Source organism: Ascaphus truei, chromosome 3 (assembly GCF_040206685.1).
Source record: "Ascaphus truei isolate aAscTru1 chromosome 3, aAscTru1.hap1, whole genome shotgun sequence".
Lineage (NCBI taxonomy): Eukaryota > Metazoa > Chordata > Amphibia > Anura > Ascaphidae > Ascaphus > Ascaphus truei.
Window position 1 is genome coordinate 143557789 of NC_134485.1, and position 24052 is coordinate 143581840.

General features: G+C 43.4%; 1 protein-coding gene across 3 annotated transcripts in view; it reads right to left on the reverse strand.

The window, feature by feature from the left end:
- The window catches only part of ULK2 (unc-51 like autophagy activating kinase 2), a 148106-nt gene that overhangs the window by 49848 nt on the left and 74206 nt on the right, over positions 1-24052 (reverse strand). For all 3 annotated transcript variants that reach the window (XM_075589603.1, XM_075589602.1, XM_075589601.1), the window contains exons 6-10: positions 22091-22264; positions 21100-21173; positions 18685-18786; positions 16965-17023; positions 16575-16657 (exon numbers count right to left, since the gene is read on the reverse strand). In XM_075589603.1, the coding sequence (XP_075445718.1) occupies positions 16575-16657; positions 16965-17023; positions 18685-18786; positions 21100-21173; positions 22091-22264 (492 nt within the window). The remainder of the gene's footprint in view (positions 1-16574; positions 16658-16964; positions 17024-18684; positions 18787-21099; positions 21174-22090; positions 22265-24052) is intronic.

Here is a 24052-nt window from a genome sequence, read left to right on the forward strand (position 1 = left end):
AACAAAAGGCCGTACCTCAATGAGGAAGGCCATAGAGCGCGTGCGGAGCGCGACAGCGCCTGCAATTTTAGAGTAGACAAATAATTTTGATTTGGACACGCGAAGGCCGGGTCATGTGCGCGGTTCAGCCAATGAGGGCGAACCAAACTACTATATCCACGGCCTGCATACAAAAGATATAATATTTTTGTTTCTACATTTGTGCCATATCCGATGAAGGACCCTGAGAGATTCGAAAGCTTGTAACCTATCAACTACTTGTTGGTTCAATAAAATAGGTATCATACCACCTACTCCCTCTCACTCCTTTGTTACTACTCAGAAAAAGTACAGTTAGCAGTGTCAACTCAGATTTATCATTGCTTAGTGAATGAAGCCCTATGTGTTTTAAAGGGTCAGTCTCTCCCCACACCAAAGTGAGCTAATGGAAGTGGCATGTTTATTAGATTTAATATTTTATAGGTTAAATGTGCGCAATTTACACAATTTTTAAACAAATAAGTAACTTTTTTTTATTTGAACGACTGCAAATTAACCAATTGCTTTATAAAGTTTTTACCATCTTATTCTAATCTATTTTGAGTTTGTAAACTGTTGAGTACAGGAATATTGGTAATCCAGACTAGCCATTTGATTGTTTTGTATGGCTAATGGTGGCATGCTAAAAAAAAAAAAAAACAATTTCACACAAGAAGCAAGGTGAGAAAGATTCAAATCACCCTTAAAGGTTTTTTTTTTTTTTTTTTAGACAGCTGATATAGGTTGTTAAAAGAATATTTTTTTCTCTTACTCACTTAATGTACAGTAACTGTCCTTTTACACAAAAACAGGCAACGACCCTTAAAATCATTTAGTTCCCTTCACTTCAGTAATTGTAAATGATGACACATTTTTGAGACAATATAAAACACACTTAATGCATCTATTCTATTTATTAAACTCGCGAAGATGTGAAACAAATGCGATCAAAACTTTACCAATGAAACCAGAGGGCTAAATCCGGTTAATAACTTTTTCGCCGTTATATAGCTGGGAGTTGTTGATAAATGATCCCTCAGTGGGCCTCACCAAACTAGTGAAAGCATAAAATTCCATTGCTCTAAATCAGGGGTGGGGAACCTTTTTTCTGCCAAGGGCCATTTTGATATTTATAAAATCATTCGAGGGCCATCCAAAATTATCAACTTAAAAATTAACCTGCTATATTTGGTGAAACATTTAATGAACTCACCACTAATGTGATGGCTGGAACTGCTTCTCTTTGGGTGACTGACTGTGGGTTGGTGTCTGTGCACACGCAAATGCACACGTGCACACACACACAGAAATCGAGCAGAGGGTAGGGAAATCAGACTCTCAGACCCACTCTCTCTCTCAGACCCACTCTCTCTCTCAGACCCACTCTCTCTCTCAGACTCTCAGACCCACTCTCTCTCTCAGACTCTCAGACCCACTCTCTCTCTCAGACCCACTCTCTCTCTCAGACTCTCAGACCCACTCTCTCTAAGACCCACTCTCTCTCAGACCCACTCTCTCTCAGACCCACTCTCTCTCAGACCCACTCTCTCTCAGACCCACTCTCTCTCAGACCCACTCTCTCTCAGACCCACACTCTCGCTCAGGCTCTCAGACCCACTCGCAGACTCTCAGACCCACTTGCAGACTCTCAGACCCACTCACACACTCTCAGACCCACTCACACACTCTCAAACCCACTCACACACTCTCAGACCCACTCACTCACTCTCAGACCCACTCACTCACTCTCAGACCCACTCTCTCACTCTCAGACCCACTCACTCACTCTCAGACCCACTCTCACTCTCAGACCCACTCTCACTCTCAGACCCACTCTCACTCTCAGACCCACTCTCACTCTCAGACCCACTCTCACTCTCAGACCCACTCTCACTCTCAGACCCACTCTCACTCTCAGACCCACTCTCACTCTCAGACCCACTCTCACTCAGACTGTCAGACCCTCTCTCTCTGACACACTCTCTCTCTCTCTCTATCTCTCTCTCAGACACTCTCTCTCTCAGACACACACTATCCCTCTCCCTCTCAGACACACACTCTCCCTCTCTCTCTCAGACACACACTCTCCCTCTCTCTCAGACACACACTCTTCCTCTCTCTCAGACACTCTCCCTCTCACACACATTCTCCCTCTCTCTCTCAGACACACACTCTCCCTCTCTCTCTCAGACACACAGTCTCCCTCTCTCTCTCAGACACACACTCTCCCTCTCTCTCTCAGACACACACTCTCCCTCTCTCTCTCAGACACACACTCTCCCTCTCTCTCTCAGACACACACTCTCCCTCTCTCTCTCAGACACACTCTCCCTCTCTCTCTCAGACACACACTCTCCCTCTCTCTCTCAGACACACACTCTCCCTCTCTCTCTGACACACACTCTCCCTCTCTCTCTGACACACACTCTCCCTCTCTCTCTCAGACACACACTCTCCCTCTCTCTCTCAGACACACACTCTCCCTCTCTCTCAGACACACACACACACACACACACACACACACACTCGCTCAGACACACACACACACACTCGCTCAGACACACACACACACTCGCTCATCCACACACACACACACTCGCTCAGACACACACACACACTCGCTCAGACACACACACACACACTCGCTCAGACACACACACACACTCGCTCAGACACACACACTCGCTCAGACACACACACACACACTCGCTCAGACACACATACAAACTCGCTCAGACGCACACACACTCTCTCTGACACACACAGGGGGAGGGAAATCTGATTGGGGGGGATCGGAGCAGGTGCCCTCCGCAACTGCTTCTCGGTGTGGGGAGAAGGAGGACCGTGTAAGTGTGCAAGGGGGGGGGGGAATCTGAGCAGGGGGATCGGAGCAGGTGCCCTCCTCAGCAACTGTTACCCGGTGTGGGGAGGAGGGCCGTGTAAGTGCACGGGGGGAGGGGCGGAGCAGGGGGAGATCGGAGCAGGTACCCTCCACAACTGCTGCCCGGTGTGAGGAGGAGAGGCGGTAGTGAGGTGTCTCTCCCACCGCAGACTCGTTCTTCTATCCCCAAGCCTCTTATACCCCCTCCCCCCCTCATCCCCCACTCCTCTTATACCCCTTCCCCCCCCATCCCCCACTCCTCTTATACCCCTCCCCCCCATCCCCCCTCCTCTTATACCCTCTCCCCCCTGGAGCTCTGCGTAACCGCGCCGCCCTGGTGATACTCAGGTCCTTAATCACCTCAGGGGCTGCTGCCACACACAGACAGTGACACACAAACACAGTGACCGTGACACAGACAGTGACTCACACACACACAGTGAGAGTGACACACACACACACACACACACACACACACACACACACACACACACACACACACACACACACACACACAGTGAGAGTGACACACACACACAGTGAGAGTGACACACACACACACACACACACACACACACACACACACACACACACACACACACACACACACACAGTGAGAGTGACACACACACACACACACACACACAGTGAGAGTGACACACACACACACACACACACACAGTGAGAGTGACACACACACAGTGAGAGTGACACACACACATACACAGTGAGAGTGACACACACACACACAGTGAGAGTGACACACACACAGTGCGAGTGACACACACACACACAGTGCGAGTGACACACACACACAGTGAGAGTGACACACACACATACACACACAGTGAGAGTGACACACACACACGGTGAGAGTGACACACACACACACACACACACACAGTGAGAGTGACACACAACACACACACACACACACACATAGTGAGAGTGACACACACACACAGTGCGAGTGACACACACACACACACACACACAGTGAGAGTGACACACACACACACACAGTGAGAGTGACACACACACACACACAGTGAGAGTGACACACACACACACAGTGAGAGTGACACACACACACACACACACACACACACACACACACAGTGAGAGTGATAGACACACACACACACACACACAAACACACACAGTGAGAGTGACACACACAAACAGTGACAGTGACAGTGACAGTGACACACACAGTGACAGTGACACACACTGTGACAGTGACACACACACAGAGACACACACACATTGACATTGACACACACACACACAGTGACATTGACACACACACACACACACACTGTGACAGTGACACACACTGTGACAGTGACACACACACAGAGACACACACACATTGACATTGACACACACACATTGACATTGACACACACACAGTGACATTGACACACACACACACACACACACACACACACACACACACACACACACACACACAAGCCCACCTCTGTAAACACACACAATAATAAGGCCTCTCCCCCCTTGGGGTGGGTAAGGTGCCTGGGAGGGGGTATAAGGGGGCACGTGGGTTACCTGGGGCCCGTGGATGGGCTGCTGGAGCAGCATGGCAAGTGCAGCTGAGACTGGCAGGCCCTGACAGAGGGGCGGAGCCTAAGGAGCCCGGCATTACTGGAGGAGAGAAGGGAGGGGGCAGTGCTGTAGGAAGAGGCGGGCCAAAAAAAAATATCTTGGCAGAGTGACAGCACGGGCAGCCAATCAGGAGAGGGTGAGTTTAAATTTTTTTTTTTTTTTTTTTTTTTTAATTAAACCATTCTTGCAGGTTGGCTTCCCGGGGGCCGGACCAAAGGACTTCGCGGGCCCTATACGGCCCGCGGGCCGGACGTTCCCCACCCCTGCTCTAAATGGTACAGCTCAACCCTGTTGTAGTGCGATCGGCAGCAACGCGGATCCGATTCTAATGCGTTGTTAGTGTGGCTCCCGTTTTTTCCCCAAAGCTTTATTGCAGACGGACGGACACATACAATACTCCCATGCACATCACATCCCATCTCATGCCCCCTGCCCATAACACACACACAGACAATACTCCCCTGCACATAACACCCCCTTTCTCATCACCCCCTTCCTCCACATTCCATCCCCACATATATATATATATATATATGCACACTGTATATATATATATATATATATATATATATGTTTAAGAGTGCAGCAATTACCAGACATCCCCCCACAGTGTACAATGGGCAGCATCCAATCCTCCAAGTGTTGAGAGGCTTCTTCGCTGTGTGACCGGATCCGCAACACCCCCTCTCTCTCCCCCCCCCCCTCGTCAGAAGTACAGCAGTGTTGTTCGCTTCCAAGCAGGGAGAAAGTGAAATAAACATCATTATAGTAATAAAATCCCCAGAAGAGGGGGAGAGCCTAACACACAAAACACAACACACACACCCTGCTGCGATGCCGAGTTCAGGGACAGCTGGGAGAGTTCTCAGCTCTCACACTCCGGCGGACGCGGAAACCCTGATCGTGGTGGCCATTTTTTTATTGCGATCCCTGTTATAACGCGGTCTCATTATGGGAACCCCAAGCACTGTCTTATAAAGGGGTTCATCTGTATTTTTTATCCTTAAATAAATCTATTTCCATTTTTGCACCAGTTGCTAAATATTTTGAAGTTTTTTCCACAGTTTTCCAGCTGGAAGACTGTAGTACCCTATTTCCTCAATTCTAAGACGCACTTTTTTCTTCGATTTTTACATGTCTGAAATCGGGGTGCGTCTTAGAATCGATGTATTTTTAAAAAAAAAGTTTTTAAGTCTCTACAGTACTAACCCCCTCTTTTCACTTAACATGTTTCAGGAGATGTCCCATGTCAGCGGAAGACGAAGTGTGTGGTGGTGGCAGGAGAGGTCCCACATCTGCAGATGGTTGAAGATGGACAGCGGGCGGGAGTGTGGTGGCGGCGGCAGGACAGGTCCCATGTCTGCAGGCGAATGAAGATAAGACAGCGGGCGTGCGGTGGCGGAGGCGGCTAATTGATAATAATAGCAGGAGCAGAGCGACATAGGGGAACGGCTTGGGATGTGCACACTAACACCGGAAGTTGACCGGTGTCTGACTTCCGGTTACAGTGTGCACCTGCCAAGCGGTTCCCCTATGCCGCTCTGCTCCTGCTCAGCTCTTCTGCTATTATGACCTCCTGCCGCCGCACCCCACCGCACCCCACCGCATGCCCGCTGTCTTCTTATCTTCATTCACCTGCAGACTTTGGACCTGTCCTGCTGCCACACACCCACCCGCTGTCCATCTTCAACCATCTGCAGACGTGGGACCTCTCCTGCCGCCGCCGCCCGCTTCATCCTCCGCTGACATGGGACCTCTCCTGAAACATGGAAAGTGAAACAATAATTTTCCTCGATTGTAAGGGCCAAATCGATGGTGTGTCTTACAATCGAGGAAATACAATATATAGACCGTTTTTAAAATTTTTATTTTTTAAACATAAACCATGTATTACATTACCAATGTAATCCCATTGAGGAGGGGAATTGTATATGTAGTGGCCAATATCAGAGCTAAAAGAAAATGAAAGCCAGATACTGGCTCTTGCGAAAATGACCCGTTGTAATAGCCAACATAAAAAAAAAAAATATTTTTAAAAAAAAAGAGAAGAGGTCACTGGGGCGACTTTCACAACAAATATTTGATGGCTGTAAAGAGAGCGTCATGTAGTATGCCACCTGTGCAGATATAGAGATCGGCTGGGCAATAAGGAACAAACTGAAAACTAGTAGGCTACCTTACACAGAAAAACAAAACACCATTTCCGATATTTATCCAGCTGTTTGAGCAACACAGCACTAAATTCTGCAGTCATTTGAAAGTCCAAACATTACAGAAACAGTACATAGGATTATTCATAATTTAGTCCAACTGGTTTCACCAGCAAATGCACATCCTTTGGCTGCGTCCATACAGCCTTCGTGCGCACTTGACTTCACCCTGATTCCTTGCGCGCCACCTCCTGCTGTCGCGCGCAGTCTTTGGGCGAGATCAATGCCTTAAGGCAATGTGATCGCCCCGCGCGGTCTTCGGCAGCATTGACGCCACCTTTGGGTCCCATTGATTGCAAATCATACTAAACAAAATACCTTTTTGTTATGTCTTTTAGAGACTATTTTGTTCTAGTTCAGACACAATTATATTTACCTGCATAACTATACCATTCAGAATGTATTGGGCATCCAAGGTTTAGAGAAGAAAACAGACTTGAAACTCTAATAAAATAAACAGTATTGTTCAGATGAATCAATTTGGAATGGCTCACAATGCTATAACTCAATTTGTATGCAATTGCAAAGTAGGAAAATGTGCTATGCACCAACATCACTGAGTAATGATCACATTTTGAACTAGCATACACTTGCACATTTGTATATTCCAAGCCATGAATCTACACTCATCATTGTCTGACCTTTAATGGACCAACAAAACAGTTCATAATAGATGTGGTGTGTACAGAGGTTTCAAAACCTCACTTCATGTTTAGATCCTGGGTATGAGAATAGATGTTAACAAAGACACCTTACTTAAAAACAGCTTTGATGGAAAGTTCATGAACGCTACCACTAACAGAGGTGGAATTTAACATACTCACATGAAAGGATATTTTGGAAACTATATGAAATTAACGTTTCATTTCCACTTCCTTTAAGAAGCAGGTTCTGCCCTACTATTAAATACTCCATCGTTGCCTTATTGCTTACTTGGAAACTATAGCTAAGTTGCATAGTAAGTTCTACTGTTCGGAAGCCTAATTGTTTTTCTACATTGCGATTTCAGAATAAAGCAAAGCTTAATATGTACGCTGCCAACTGAATTAAGACGGCCTTGAAACCTTTACAAACTAGAACAAAATGTTCTTCGCTTGATGAGTACACACTGAACAGCAGAGCAGGATGTGACATTTAAAAAATTGTCAGTAATAAAAATAGCATAAATTACCTCGAAAAGTAAAACAAAAAATGAATGAGATATTGTTCCATAAGGTACAAGTAACAAATATTAAACCATATCTCCTGAGAGAAAGAGAGACTGTGTTTGTTTGTGTGATAGAGAAAGTCTGTGTATGTGTCAGTCTGAGAGAAAGAATGAGACTGTAACGTTGCTGACTGCAGTAAAGGATAAGAACCCACAGGGCTGTACACCGACCTTGGCCTGGGATCTGAAGCCTGAGATGCAGGGATAGTCAAGTACAATTTCAGGGTCGAGGCAGGCGGCAAGCAGGGGTGGTCAGGTCCAGGCAGAGGTCAAGCACGATCAGGTAAACACAGATGCAAAGACAGGCAAGCAGAACTAGGTACAGAGTACTTTACACGAGCACTGAAGGGAGCAACTACCTGCTATTTAAAGCCCAGAAGCAGCTGATGGCAATGAGGACCAGATAGAGGCTGACTTTCTGTCAGGAAGTGAGGAGGAGGAATTGCCAGGAAGCAAGATGACGATGGTAGCTTCAGTGCGGGCGAGAGGTCACTTCCTGTCGGCAGCCATCTTGGGTATCCAGAGAGATCCCATATAGTAACCCCCTACCCCCCCTTCAGGGTCAAACTCCAGGGTGACCAGATCCTGGTTTATCTGGACGTCCACAGTGGGGGATGTCAGGGTGTATCTGGACGAGTACTTGGGGAAGGTTGAGGTATTCTCTGGGGAACAGGGGCTGGCTGGGGCAGGTCAGGGAATAACTGTGTGAGCTAGGACTGTAACTGGGACTGGTGTGTCGGTGGCTGGGAGAGCTCAGGGAGTAACTGGGACTGGTGGGGTGGGGTGTAACTGGCACTGGTTGGGCTGTGGCACATCGGAGAGGAGGAAGGAGAGGTGGGCAAGTTGGTCAGGGCTTTCTGAACGTGTTGAAACATGGTAATGGCGTACACGATCTTAGATGGAGGAACGATGGGAACCTTATCCATAGCGTCTGTGTCGTATGCTGGACAACTGGCAGGATAGGGCATCAGCCTTCACCTTTTTGGATCCTGGGCGATAGGAGACCCCGGCAGGATGACAGGGTGGAAGGCATTTCCCAACACAGGCAGACCCCCAAGTTAGTATGTGTCCCGAGGTCCAGTCAATCTGGGGGTTATGAATGCGTAGCCAAGGAAGCCCCAGGATGACATCTATTGTTGGAGAATGGATAACATCCAGCTGAAGAACCTCATGGTGCAAACCATCGACCATGACTGAGCCGAGTCGTCTCTTGCGAAACAACCCCAGATCCCAACGGTCTACAAATCAATAGAGAAGATACCCAAGGGCACGTCCTCTCTCTGGAGAGGAATATTGACTCGCTGAATGAAGGCTTTATCCACGAACATACCGATGGCTCCAGAATTCACGAAGGCCTTAGCAGTAACCGAATGGTTCTGCCAAGATAAACAGATGGGCATCATCAAGCGACTGGAAGATGGGGATATGGCGCATATACCCAGAAGCAACTCCCCTGTTTGTGCTGGGCACTGGCCATCTCCAGTTTTCTTAGGACAGACCCGTAGCATATGGCCTTTCTCGCCACAGTAGAGGCACAATCCTAAGGATCGACGGTGCTGCTTCTCCCGTTACGTGAGACGCAAATTGCCCAACTGCATGGGCTCCCACGATTCCTCAGAGGCTTCATTCGGAGGAATCAATGGAGCAGACCGGAACCTGTGATAATGGCCCTGCTCCTGACGTCTCTCCCTCATCCGAAGATCTAGGGAAATGCAAAGGGCGATCAGATCTTCTAGATTCACGGGAATGTCCCTGTAAATTAATTCATCTTTCAGTGTCTCATCAATGCCCTGACGGAAAGCAGACTTCAGGGCTCCCTCGTTCCAATCAGTCTCCGCTGCCAGGGTCTTAAACTCAGTCGCATATTGTCCCATGGTGCGGGAGCCTTGTTTAATCTGCAGGAGTGCAGATTTGGCAGAGGCCAAACGACCGGGAGAATTGAAGATACTCCAGAAGGTCTGCATGAAGGCGCCAGAGTCATTAAACAGGGGGGAGCCTTTTTCATAAAGGGTGGACGCCCAGGCAAATGCTTCATCCATGAGGAGGGAAAAGATGTATGCCACCCGAGAGTAGTGGGTAGAGAAGGATAATGGTTGCGTGTCAAATTGTACCTGGCACTGGTTTAGGAATCCTCTGCAAGCTGAGGGAAGGCCTCCATAACAGCTGGGAGTAGGGATATGGGGTTCCTTTAAGACCACAGGTAGACTGGGTTACCGTGGGAGAGCTGAGGTGACTGTACACGGTTTGCAGCGTAACGGAGATTGAATCCAGTTTCTGATCCAGCTTAGCTAGATGGGTGGCATGGGTTCCCAGAAGTTGGGCCTGACTGGTAATGGCTTTCGCTACCTCTGTGGGGTCAATTGCGTGGCTCGTGAAACGTTGCTGACAGCAATACAGGATACGAACCCATAATGGCAGAGGTAGGGAGTAGTACACAGACCTTGGCCTGGGATCTGAGGCCTGAGATGCAGGGATACTCAAGTCCAATTCCGGGGTCGAGGCAGGCTGCAGACAGGGGTGGTCAGGTCCAGGCAGAGGTTAAGCATGATCAAGCAAAGACAGGGCCCAAGCAGAACAAGGTATAGAGTACTTTGCACGAGCACTGAAGGGAGCAACTGCCTGCTATTTAAAGCCCAGAAGCAGCTGCTGGCAATGAGGAACAGAGAGAGGCCGACTTCCTGTCAGGAATTGAGGAGGAATTGCCAGGAAGAAAGATGGCGATGGTATCTTCAGTGAGGGTGAGAGGTCACTTCCTGTTGGCAGCCATCTTAGGTATCCAGACAGATCCCTTATAGTGACAGAGTTTGTAAAATATAGTACAGATGCAGCGGCTGTTATTCGAACACTTCACGCTATATAAATAAATAAAGAAAAAAAGGGGGGGGGGGTGATGTAGCCCCTACTATATTCCTAAACTGACGATACAATGATGAATAGCTAACTGAATATTGGTATATATTGGTGCTGACCAACAAGATAATGGCGTAAGCGCAGACTACTACAATATACTAATAATAATACTACCAAATACTGCACCACCTTAAGAAAGATCCCACTGGGGGACCGAAATGTTGATTTAACTGGGTATGCATGAGAGGCTATGGGATAGGCTATACCATAATACTGAGTTAAGTTATGGTGAGTAAAAAAAGTGACAAAAACCCTCCACAGGAAACCCCACACTGATGAGACCCATCAAGGTCGAAACAGCTGTCTGTGGGTGGTTTTCTGGGTATGCACCTTAACCCTGGCTGTGCTCAAAGCTGTGACCATGCAGCAAGCTTAAGCCTATAGGGAACCATGTTAAAAATGGTTTTTGAGGCAAAAAGTGACACTGTGTGCTCATTTGCATGTCATTTCCCAGAATCCCTTGCTGCAGTGGAAATGCTGTATGCTGGGTGATGATGGGGAAAGGCGGGGTTGCAGACCTGCCTAAGACATGCAGATGAGCATACAGTTGTATTTGCATATTTGCTTTCCTGTGGAGGGTTTTTGTCACTTTTTTTACGCACCATAACTTAACTCAGTATTGTGGTATATATATATATATATATATATATATATATATATATATATATATATATATATATATACACACATATATATATATATATGTATACACACATACATATATACACACACATACACACACACACACACACACACACACACACACACACACACACACACAAAAGAGAGCGCACAACCACTCAGTATAGTATGTATAAATATGTAATTGGCAGTTCATAGAAAGAGGGTAAGTATTACAAAAAGTATAAAAAAAAGTCAAGCATATATCAGTAGCACTTTGCCTGTCCTCCGTGGCGTCCAAACTGGTCAGTTGGCATCTGGCGTCCGATCATCGAGAGAGACTCAGAAGTTCCAGCATTATGAAAAGTCGCAAGCTGCAATCTTGGTTACTTGAGTGTCCAAATAGCTACTATGTAGCGAAGTGGAAGGCGTGCATGCGTGCAGATGACGCCGAACTCTTTCTGATGAAATCGCTTATTTAAGCAAGTACTAGATGGCTATAGCATTCCTCCGCTGAGCAAATTCTGAGAAATATAACTCAGTGAGCTGGGTGCGTCACAGGTCTAGCCAGAGAGGTGTTACATATATAACAATATAAAAACAGAGCGGCAATAATCAATCCTTTGAAATATAGCAGTTTTCCCTCAAATGAAGTAGAATATTACTTACATCTAGATTTGAAAAAGGCATCCAGGAAGAAAGGTCTCTGTTAGAAACTGAAACATCGCTGTTCGTCTCCATGCTGTTCCTAAATAAATTGGATACCTTTTGCAAATCTGTGTATAAGTAGTATTCTACTTAATTTGAGTGAAGACTGCTATATCCTTTGATATCCATCATTATAATATATATCTTCACTACAGTTATAACACAGCATTTGTGAAGTTGTTAAGCTGTCATGCATGCATTAAATGGCAGTGAAGCTCTGCAAAGTGTACATTACTAACAGACAATTACATAAGCCCTTATCTGAGGGCTCATTTTATAGCAATTCAACTTGATCAGTATCAAGACTACTACATCAGGTTTGAGGGGGTTAAACCTTATAATTACCGGGACTCAAATAGCTGAGTTGGGAAATCTCTTGTGCACGTCTTATTTGGATGAAAACATAACAGACGAAATCCCTACGGTTTAATGTACAGAGATACATTTTTGCCTGCTAGCGTTTTCGGTAAAGTGCAAGAGACACCACCAGCATCTTCTAAATGTAGCCTCTCAATTGCACAAAAATGGATACCCATATTAAATGGCGCAATCTAATACTGTTGGTGGTACATTTCAGGAATAGTACAAAACTAAAAAAAAGGGGGGGAAAAGCTACATTGATCAGATACTCTTCCACACGGATCAGGGAGATGTCATCTTGGATTTGTAGAATAATTTCTAGAGCCAGAAGTATATGAAAGGCTGCAAAACAATACTTCACTATGTGGTCTACATCTTCCTTGGCAGCACTGAAGCATACTGTAGCACCCATCTTTGTTACCAACACTGCTATTAGGAAACAGAGATTGACAGAGAGGAATCTCTATAAGGCTTGTTACAGCTATATTAGCCATAGAGACCTTCCTCACTTTTAGCTAAAAAAGGTATTCTTTTTTTTTACATTCTCCCTGAAAATATTTCCATCATCCAAAAGAAAGTACAGTAATTGGAAGTTGAATAGCACCCCTGCTTTTTTTATTACCTCAAACCTTCTTGAAAGAAATTCCCATATAGGACAGTTTGGTTAAAATATCTCAACTTAACTGAGAATTAAGAATGACATCACACAAAATCTGGAAGCCCTATAAAACGTCTGTTAAGAAATGGTGAGCAGTTTAGCTAATCTGCCATAAAAGAAAAGCAGAGGGGACTATGTATACCACTGAAAAGATAAGCATAGGTATTAAACCACAGCAAGTAGCTGTCACTGTTCTCAGTGCCCAATGTTAGGCTGAGTCCCTGGTCAGTGCTTATCCGCTGACCCGCACTGACGCTCGTCAGTGAGCCCCTGCAGCCGCAATGAGAGCGGCTTTAGCAGGGGTTCGCGCACGCTTCCGCAGGCGTGCGGAAGCGTAGCTGACAATTTTTTTTTACCTTAAGCGCTCACGGGAGTGGTTCGCCCAATGAGGGCGAACCAGCTCCGTGACGTCAATGGCCCGCTCCCCGACGGCGTGCGCACTAAGGCCAGGGAAAGCACTCGCTTTCCCTCAGCCTCCGCACAGCTGAAGTCTCTATGGACTCAGTCTAATTCCCCCTAAATTACTTTCTGAAACCACTGCCCTCCCTAAACTCATCTAGGCAACTTTTTTCTCTTTAAAAACACTAACGTTTTGGACACTGCTGACACAAATTGCCACTGTTACACAAGTCCAGTAAGTGCAGACCCGTCCTTTGCTCCTGTTGAACAAAATTGATAGTAAGTACAATAATTAACAATCTGACAAAGAGCAGCTCTTCTGTAAAAAAAAACACAGTGGGATTGCTGCTTTATCTGCACTTTGGTTCAGTTTCTTTCACAAGTTATATACAATAATATCACAGTTGACTCATGAAATGATGATTGTTTCTGATTTCCTCTTCTTCTTGTTGGGTGACAGTTTAAGGTTTCTCAAGAGTTGCAGGACATTCCACTCTGAACTGGGTATCAGATCAACAGTATGTATGTATGTCTTTATTTAGCACCATTAATGTACTTAGTGCTTCACAGCAGTAATACACGTGACATAATCATATAAATAACAAAAAATACAAATAACACATAATGGGAAGAAGTGCTTCAGACACAAAAGTAACATTTAGGAAAATGTGTCCCTGCCCCTAAGAGCTTCCAATCTAATTATTAATAAAACAGTGTAAAACAAAGAGAATCGCCCGATAATGTGTTTATGTAAAGTCAAAAGACAAATTGAAGGTATATTATTTAAATAAACACAAAAAACACAGCGCACGACGCTCATAGTGCATTAAAAATTATATTGACATAAAGAATAATAAAGGTGAGTATTAAGCGTACATCAAAATAGTAATAATCAGGCAATTTGGGGATAATGTTACCCAACACCACGTGGAAGCCGGATCAGATGTCCTCTCATGCAGATGGACGCTGGTTCCTCTCACACCGGTTCCTGTGCAGGTAAGTGGGAAGTCTTTGAAAAGTCCTTACTCCCAAGAGTAAATAAACACGTTTGCAGCTCTGTCCTCGATCACTGCTTCAAACCGAGCTCCACACCAGCAGAAAACCTCTCTCTCTCCCCTATAATTTTTCCTTCTATATATACCAAATATAGCATGCATTCTTTAGCATGTTCTATTGTGTTTTATAATTAGAACCTTTTAAAATTTATGTTACTCCATTTCGTGCTTTTTCTATTGAGCAAGGTGATTAGAGGAGAGGACAAATGTGTCTCCAATATGTCGCACAAACCTTTTCTATGCACTAATATTCCTCTCTTTGGTTTTAGAATCACCTATCGCGTCATTTATTGCTTATGTCTATTTGTGTTCACAATTTTGTTTATTAATAAAGTTTATTTTGTTTTTGTTATGTTGCTAATGACAACAAATAATACGTGCAGTCTGGGTATTTTTGACTCCTCCCCGCCATCCTCTCATTGGAGGACAAATCAATTGAGTGGACCAATGGGGTCATGGCGTGGGGTATTTAAAACCCTAATAATTCCACTTATACATTTATTCCCTGATGAAGAAACCCACGGGACTTTTCAAAGACTTCCCACTTACCTGCACAGGAACCGGTGTGAGAGGAACCAGCCTCCATCTGCATGAGAGGACATCTGATCCGGCTTCCACGTGGTGTTGGGTAACATTATCCCAAAATTGCCTGATTATTACTATTTTGATGTACGCTTAATACTCACCTTTATTATTCTTTATGTCAATATAATTTTTAATGCACTATGAGCGTCGTGCGCTGTGTTTTTTGTGTTTTTTTCTGCTAGCTCTAGGGGGTTCCTGAGCCCTCCCTTCTACCGCAGCTGCAGACGCTAATTATTATTAAGGTCACGTATTTATTTTTATTTTCACTACATCACTATTAACAATAGTTGCGCACTATTCTCTTAACTCACTCACATATTATTTAAATGACAGAAAGTCCCTGCTTCCGCCTCCGGTGTGCAGGGCTGGAACGCAAGCTGACGGACAACTACGGAAGCCTCCTCTGGACAAAAATCGAGCTTGACTCGACTTTCTGTCACGGAAGAGTGTACGGACTTTACTGTTGCTGACCTGGACTTTTTCGTGCGAGTGTGCATTTTTATTACGCCAATAAATGGATTTGAATCTATTACTCTCCAGACATGTGACCTGATTATGGGGGAGGCGTACGTGACGGGGGTGTGGGTACAGCCCCCCTTGGGTTCTCAAAGCCAAGTGTGAGGCCTCCCAACAGAGAACCAGGACAAGTACAACTGATTTGACAGCAGGTAAGAGCAAAGAAAACATTTAAGGAATCCAGTACTTGCACATGGCCGAGAAAGTAACGCTGTATTATATTTACTTACCCTAATTATCCCAGTCTGGTTCTGTTAAATACCAGAGGGAGTGTATTATCTGCAGTATAGAACCCTTGTACACAACCCTGAGTATATATGGTGGTCTGGTTATATCTGTAGGCATTCCATCATTGAGTTTTATAAGTTCATTCATATACGGTTACCGAAGAGTCTGTTTACTTATCTTGTGCTCCCCTATGTTTCTTTTGTTCACATGTATTTAAGGATCCTGGATATTTCCTAGTGGGGTTGAGCTGCAGGGGTCTACTTTACACCAAGTGTCCATGCTATTCGGGGCCCACTTGGCAGATTGAGAATCACGGTAATATTTATTACTATATTTATTACTATCTACTGTATTTTGGTTTGTTGATACACACACTGAGCTAGCGCCCGAGTTTCTCTTCACCTAATATTATTTAAATGCACATAAAAATTAGTTATAATCACAAGAAAGATTAAAAAAAACAAAAAACATTCAGAGCTATAATATATACCTTATTTAACAAAGGTTAGTGGAAATGTGTCTTTTAACCTCAACTACTATTTTACTACAGTACATATCATATTACAGTTTCACCATGTGTAACATCACGTACCAAAGTCAAGTCTGTCTTTTTGGTTTCTCTGAAGTAGTCCCAAAAGCAGGTCAGACAAATAAGCAGAGGTTTCTCTGGGAATGCTGTTGACAGAATTCATATAGAGAACATTTTATTAAGAACATGAGTACTGGTTCCAGTAGGGGGAATACAGTATATATCAAGGACAATGACTAAAGGCTACTTAGGTAGGTTCAAGAACGAGGAAGATACATTTCTGCCAAGACACTTACAAAGAGGCTAGAAAATGATGAAACCCTTTGATCGCTAAAGATGCCACAGATATTTCAGAGATGTTATAATCCCAAAAAGCCAATGGGAAGCCACAGACTTGAAGCAGCAGAAAAGATTTGAATAACATTCAATTAATGTGACTGATCGTAAATTTACCTTGGAACCAAATTCTTATTCTTTTCATAAAACAGTCTCAAATCTTGGGGACTGTTGGCCTGCCAAGGGAAGATATTTGTTGTTCAGTATGGAAACACGTGGATAAAACTGAAGTTACAGATATCACCAAAGGTGAGCAAGCAGTGAGTTTAGGTTAAACATACATGTTTTTTAATAATTATATTATTAAATATATTATTTCGTCTTATATAGTCCTGCACATAAAAGTTATATTGCAGCTTAAAATATATCTTTTGGTGCAAAGGGCATAGCTAGATCATGTGGTTTGACCAAGGTCAGAAGGACTTGACTGTTGGATTCAAACCTGGCTCTCCTACTTTTGAGTTACCAACATGCCTCATCATGTGAACTTTTTCTTTTCTTTCTTTTTTTAAATGTTCACACTACATTTTAATTGTGCATTAATGTTTTCTTTATCTGCCAAGACAGAATCCCATGGCACATCTTTCTTGCGTAAGCCACTGTTCAGAAGGTACAAACCGGCCAAATGGGTATCTGGGGAAATCCCCAATGGGCCTTTAATGTCCAAACTGGTCACCAGAATGACTCGGAGACTCCTAAAATCTTAGGAAGACCCAGGAGACTGTCCGAGTCTCTCATGGTAATCTTTAGTCTGGCTGCAGGGCGAATCAGTTTGCTTTGTTTCTATCAGTATATGTATTTGTTTATCTGAATCCGTTTACTGGTGTGTAAGGATATGCATATACTGCATTAATTTATGTAGTTATGAGTATGTATTCATACACAAATGAATGTATGTTTGATCCTGTATATGAGTGAATGAATGCAAACCCTATTACAACATTTTTGCCTGTTATGACACTACAGTGGGCCCTTGATAACCAGTCCATGACGTTGCACACTGAACTGAACACACACAGCAATATCTTATCTTAGCTGCGTTACATGCATATCCCTGTCCTAAGTGCCACTGTGATTGTCCTTGACGTAGAGTCCGGGAAGAGGGAGAGTTGCTATTTCTGGAGTTCGATGAGGGAGACGCCCCATAATAAGTACAAAATCTACAATTGAAAGCCCTTTGCAAATGAATTTGACAAGGCTGCCAATGACATGATTTTACACTTTTTTAAAAAAAATATATAGCTAAATCAGTGACACCCACAGTATGTTTCCTCCCCCCCTAAATAGTATTCCAAGATAATTTATTTTCAACAACTCTGAAAATAAAAATTTTAATTAATTGAATTAAAAAATGGGGGTAAATTATTATGCAAGGTCAGACAGGGACCAGAGTTGTTAATCGCCTGCGTGTGGGATTATGGATTCCCATAACTCAGTTGTGCTTTTTTGTTACGCAACAGATTACATAACAAATAAAAATAATAATCTTATCATATAATGGCACGTAATGAAATGGAACAACATTTGTGAAATAGGATTTTGCTGTTAATGCCAAAAGGCTAGAGAGAAGGAACACACAATATATTTTCACTTTTAAATATGCTAAACTCTGGTCTCTTCAGCAATATAAAGGTTTATTTATAAGTCCCAGGCTTTGTGTGTAATATGTCATTCCGATTTTCAGTGAACAGATGCAAGTGTATATTCACTTAAAAACAAACACATTAGGGCTATTCATCCAGTATTGCAGCTCATGTATCAGGAAGGATGAAACACAATCCATTTCCACTTGCTGCAATCAATAATTCACCAAAACCATATGAGATGTGGGGGTTACCTGGAAAGGTGGCTTGCCAACAAGACATTGATAGATGACAGTCCCTATGCTCCACAGGTCTGCCCTGGCATCATAGTTTTGTGACATTATAACCTCAGGAGCCTATGAAACAAAAACAGACCAAATACTCAGTACTGGAAACCAGAGCACCTTACGGTCATGCAAGCAAGCATGAGTATTTTTTTTATGATTAATAATTGACTATTGGTTAACCCCAGTGACATCTCCCAGGAAAGGAGTTTAGTATTACTGTAAAATCCCAGAGAAATGTCTGAAAGCAGAGATAAGAACATATAAAATAGCACCATGGCTTGAAACACAAATATATTGCTTTGCATCTGCATCACTTTTAAAAAATGTTTTATATTATCATCATACTGCAGTGATTATTATATGATAAAAGTCACTATGTGAAATTGTCTTTTGTAGGTATAGCTAATTTATGACTATATATTACTTTACGACAGATTATAAATCTGTTGTCAACAAGCATCTCATGTGTGGTTCTTATAAAATATGGATCATATGGTGCATTATGGCTTGGCACTGATTAGTAAGTTTGGACCTTTAAAGCAGCAATTACCATTTTTTTTTTTTTTTTTTTAAGGATTGAAACCATTGGATCTATTTTCAGCTCCAGGGACCCTTCCGATATACCTACCGATAATATTACCGGAATTATTCCCGAGGGGAATTAAATAGCTGTACAATAGGAAGTTGCAAATGATGATGCAGCTTCCTATTGGCCCGAGATTTGGCAGTTTCCCGTGGAGGGAAGTATCTCTGGTAACTAGGGGGTCCACAGATCTCAGAATAGCATGGTTCAGTTTGGGGGAATCCCCCTGGTTCCCATCCTGTAAAAAAATTAGTAGGGGGATTGTTGCTTTATCCCCCAAAAATTAGACCAGTAGTGGCATAGGACATGGAGTGTATGTACATATACTTATATATAGCTCTGTGTGCACTGTCAGTTCTCTATATCAACAAATAGTACTTTACATTATTAAATAATGCATTAACCAATACATTGTTCATCATAATTTCAAACAAGCAAATGTTGTCCTACATTTAAATTTATAGAGCCTAATTACTTTTGATATCATAAGGTCAATGTCACCCCTGTGTTACACGATAAGAGAATGCATCACAAGATCCTTGGGATCCTGTCTGTGAGCTACCTAATTATCGCAAAAGGCGCATGTCATTGTGACCCTATTAACACAAGCTCACAATGAGTTCTTTCTGCAGACCCTGGTGCCAGATAGCAGTATCTTCACTGTCTGCTGGCTTTATCTCTAGACATAACATCTCCTAAGGTTCTCTGGTGGAAGTGTGACGTGCTGAATGCGCAGAGGAATAGAGCACCACTACTTTTCAAACCTACATCGATTTATTTCCAAGCCTAAGAAATAAGATTAATCTTCTGAAAGAGGCAATCCAAGCTGGCAATTTGTTTTGTGAATTTCTTCTTTTTTTTTAAACATAGGATTGAAGTAGGGGGTCTCTGGAGCTGAACCCCATTCATTTCAGCTCCCCTGCTTCCAGAGATCTGCAGCGGATGCCGGTAGCCTCTCAGCTTCCAGCGTTCACATAATGGTGGTGTTTCAAAGCTCCAGCACCCTGTGTGCCAATTGGAGGCTGTGACGGCTTCCCATTGGCCAGCACAATGCGGGAGCTTTAAAAACTTTGCTGAGATACTGGCATCCCTTTATGGAGTTCTGTAGCTCGGGAAGCAGGCAGTCCCGGAGCTGAAATTAATGGGGTTCGGCTACGTAGAACCCTTGCTTCAAACCTATTTTATAAAACAGTAATTATATTAAAAAGTATGAATTGCTTCTTTAAAACACAGGCCAACATAAACCTTTTGAAATTGATTTATAAATAAGTACACTCCCTTGTCTATCACTATTGTGCTCTTTTGTGCGCTGGTACACTACTACTAAAGTAATGCTATTCATTAAGCATTGATGGGTGGTGTTAAAGAAATTATACTGAAAAAGTAAACCACAGCATATTGTGTGGAAATCATAAAGCAATCACATATTGGAAATATCTGATTAACAGGTTGACATTAAACAGAAATGCAAAGAGAAATACATGTTAAGGAGTCAGTACATTTTGATTGTAGCATCAAAATAGATCACACATTTCTTCAATATGCACATGTAGTACACCACTAGAAAAGAGCTAGAGTAACCTTATTTCTATTCAAAACCATATAGGCAATGTTTTACACGTACTGCTGTTTTATAATCTTTAGAGCCCTGGTCGTTCCATTTTAGAACTGTCCTTTACAAGAAGCTATGTTGTCTCTACCTCAAGGATAAAATATAAATGTGTAATGGACCAAGCTACAGTGTTTGGAAACCATATTTAAGCCTACACACAGAAGAATATATGAGACATGTAACTTACCATGTACATAGGTGACCCACATAATGTGGCAGCCATCATGTTACTATGCAAATAACGTGCAAAGCCAAAGTCCGCTAAGGAGAAAAAACAAAACAACTTGAAAGCAAGAAAAAGCCTAATTTATTCAGCAAAAAAAAAAAAAAACCTAAACTTATTACAGACATGTTGAGTAAGTGGCAATGCACTTCTACATAAATGGAACCATGCCAAACGCTGAACACAGACAATGAATGAGGCAAATGAACGGTGAGAGAATATTTAGAGGCAATGGAAGAGAAATAGCATTGACCGATGGCAAGTATAGGTTAGAAAGATATGGAGGTTCAGGAACTTCAGCAGATTGGAATAGCATAAACACATTTACATTTAGTGCTTTCCTTTCCATACTGCTTCTTAACCTCCTCACTACCATACGGTTAGCATTGCATTTTGGGGAAAGCATTGCTGGCCCATCTGATTTACAATGGAGATATATCAAAACTAAGACTATTTTGTTCTGAGACACTGCACCATCTCTGTTTGGAGCTGCTTTAAATGCAATGAAGAGTTTCTTGGAATATGCGAGTCATACAACTATTATTGATACATCCCCTCCCCCCCCCCTCCCAAATTGCAAGTTGAATGAAACAGGAGCAAAATACCTTCATATAATGAGGCAAGAGTGATGAACTGTCAATTTTGCTTTATAATTACCTGGATACATCTCCCATTATATGGACATCCTTCTAGACCCTCAACAAAATATGTAGTTTGTCAGACAGCACTACATGCAATAATTCGACTTACATTGTTAAAAAGTGGTGCACATGGAATTGGACCTCTCCTCATATCCTGGTCCCTAAAATCATGCACAATTTTACCAATGATTCCCAGCACTCGAAAGCACGAGTCGGGTATTTGTTTTAGGTTAAAACAGATATTTGACTCGTGCTTTTAAGTGCCGGGGACCACTGGTAAAATTTAGCATCTTTCCAAACCCTTTTCAGCTTACCGATTTTTACCCGGATGCCGCTGAAGGTAGACTTCTTCCGTGAGGCATAAGAGAGAAGGATGTTCTGTGGCTTCAGGTCCCTGTGGATTATGCCTTTGCTGTGTAGAATACGCATGGCGGCAGCGATCTGCTGAAGGAACACTCGGACGGTGTCTTCACTTAGTGTTCCTTTGGCTGTCCAAGCAAAAGTAGAATAGAGGAAAATAATTAATGATTCTGATTCATTTGTTTTTTGGTACGGGAGAGGGGGAATTTTCATCCTTGCTTCACCCTTCTTATATACAGACCCCAATAACACATTTGGGACCAAAATTACTGTAGACATTTAAGACTGGTGTCTGTTTTAAACTCTGATTGTCATAATTTTTAATTGTTTCTTTCATTGTTAAATGCAAAAAAAAAATGTTAGGAAATGGTGGTGGCTAACAAGCGCATCAGTTTAAAATATTTGGGTTGCAAAATACTGCTATATTAACAATAAAAATAAATACTTTTCAACAGTTTCCTTTTCTCTGCATTACTATCTGTACCAGTGTTTTTCATCAGGGGTTCCTAGTAACCCTGGGGTTCTGCAGGCATCTATAAGGGTTTCCTCCATTTTCCAGGGTATTTGAAAATTGTACAAAATACAGAACAATTTACAATATATCTGCTCTAAACACACTATTAGAGAGGGTTGGGCTTCCTTACAAGTAATCTGATCCCAGACTCGCTGTTAGAGAGGGTTGGGGTTCCTTACAATGCATCTGATCTCAGACGTGCTTTTTAGAGAGGTTTGGGGTTCCTTAGGCTGTTCTTATAGTGCCGGCGACAGCGACGTCAAAACAAATGAATTGCCACCATCACATGCGCTTATAGTAAGTGCGACGCGATGGCGTAACGGAGCAAGGGCATGGTCACGATCGCTGGAAGTCATCCTATTTGATTTTTCCAGGGACCGCTGTCAGCACTATAAGCGTAACCTTAGGCTGCAATTATAGTCCCGGCGACGTCAAAACAAGTTAATGTAATCCGTCGCTGGCGCCTATAGTGGGCAAGACCACGACACAGCGACCAAAATTGCCGAAGTCAATACAATTTAATTTTTTCGGTGATCGCCATATGACGTCAGCGACACGTGAGCGGTTCAGCCAATGAGGGCGAACCGCTCAAGGCCACGCCCCCTCTCGCCTCCTGCATTTTAAGCAGGAATCTCTTACAACGGCGATGGATGACGTCACTCGGTCGCCTCGCCACAGCCATGACAATAAGTGCAGCCTTAGAATACAACTGATCTCAGACTCGCTATTAGAGAGGGTTGGGGTTCCTTACAATGCATCTGATCTCAGACACGCTATTAGAGAGGGTTGGGGTTCCCCAGAATTTCACAATGTAATTATAGGACTCCTTAATCATGGGGTGCACAAACTTTCCCGTCTGCACTCCCTCCTTACCTTGGCTCCGGCGTCAAATTACGCCAAGGGTCCTGTAATGTCACTTTGCCATGGTAACGTGACCTTGCGGCATCATTTGACGCCGTGTTGCTTGCAGCCAAGGTAAGAGAGTTTAATTTAAATGTATTGGGAAGAGCGCGGGACCTCTTTAATCGCTGCACCCCCCCCGGGAAATCTTGTGCCCCCCGTTTGCACAGCCCTTCCATAACCAAAAAAAATTGCAAACCACTGATCTATATACAGCATGCAAATAATATTAGCTTGTCCTTAATAATATATACAGGCATACCCCGCATTAACGTACGCAATGGGACCGGAGCATGTATGTAAAGTGAAAATGTACTTAAAGTGAAGCACTACCTTTTTCCAACTTTCGATGCATGTACTGTACTGAAATAGTCATATACATGCAGAACTGATGTAAATAATGCATGTGTAACAGGCTCTACAGTCTCCCCGCTTGCGCACAGCTTCAGTACAGGTAGGGAGCCAGTATTGTTGTTCAGGACGTGCTGACAGGCGCATGCGT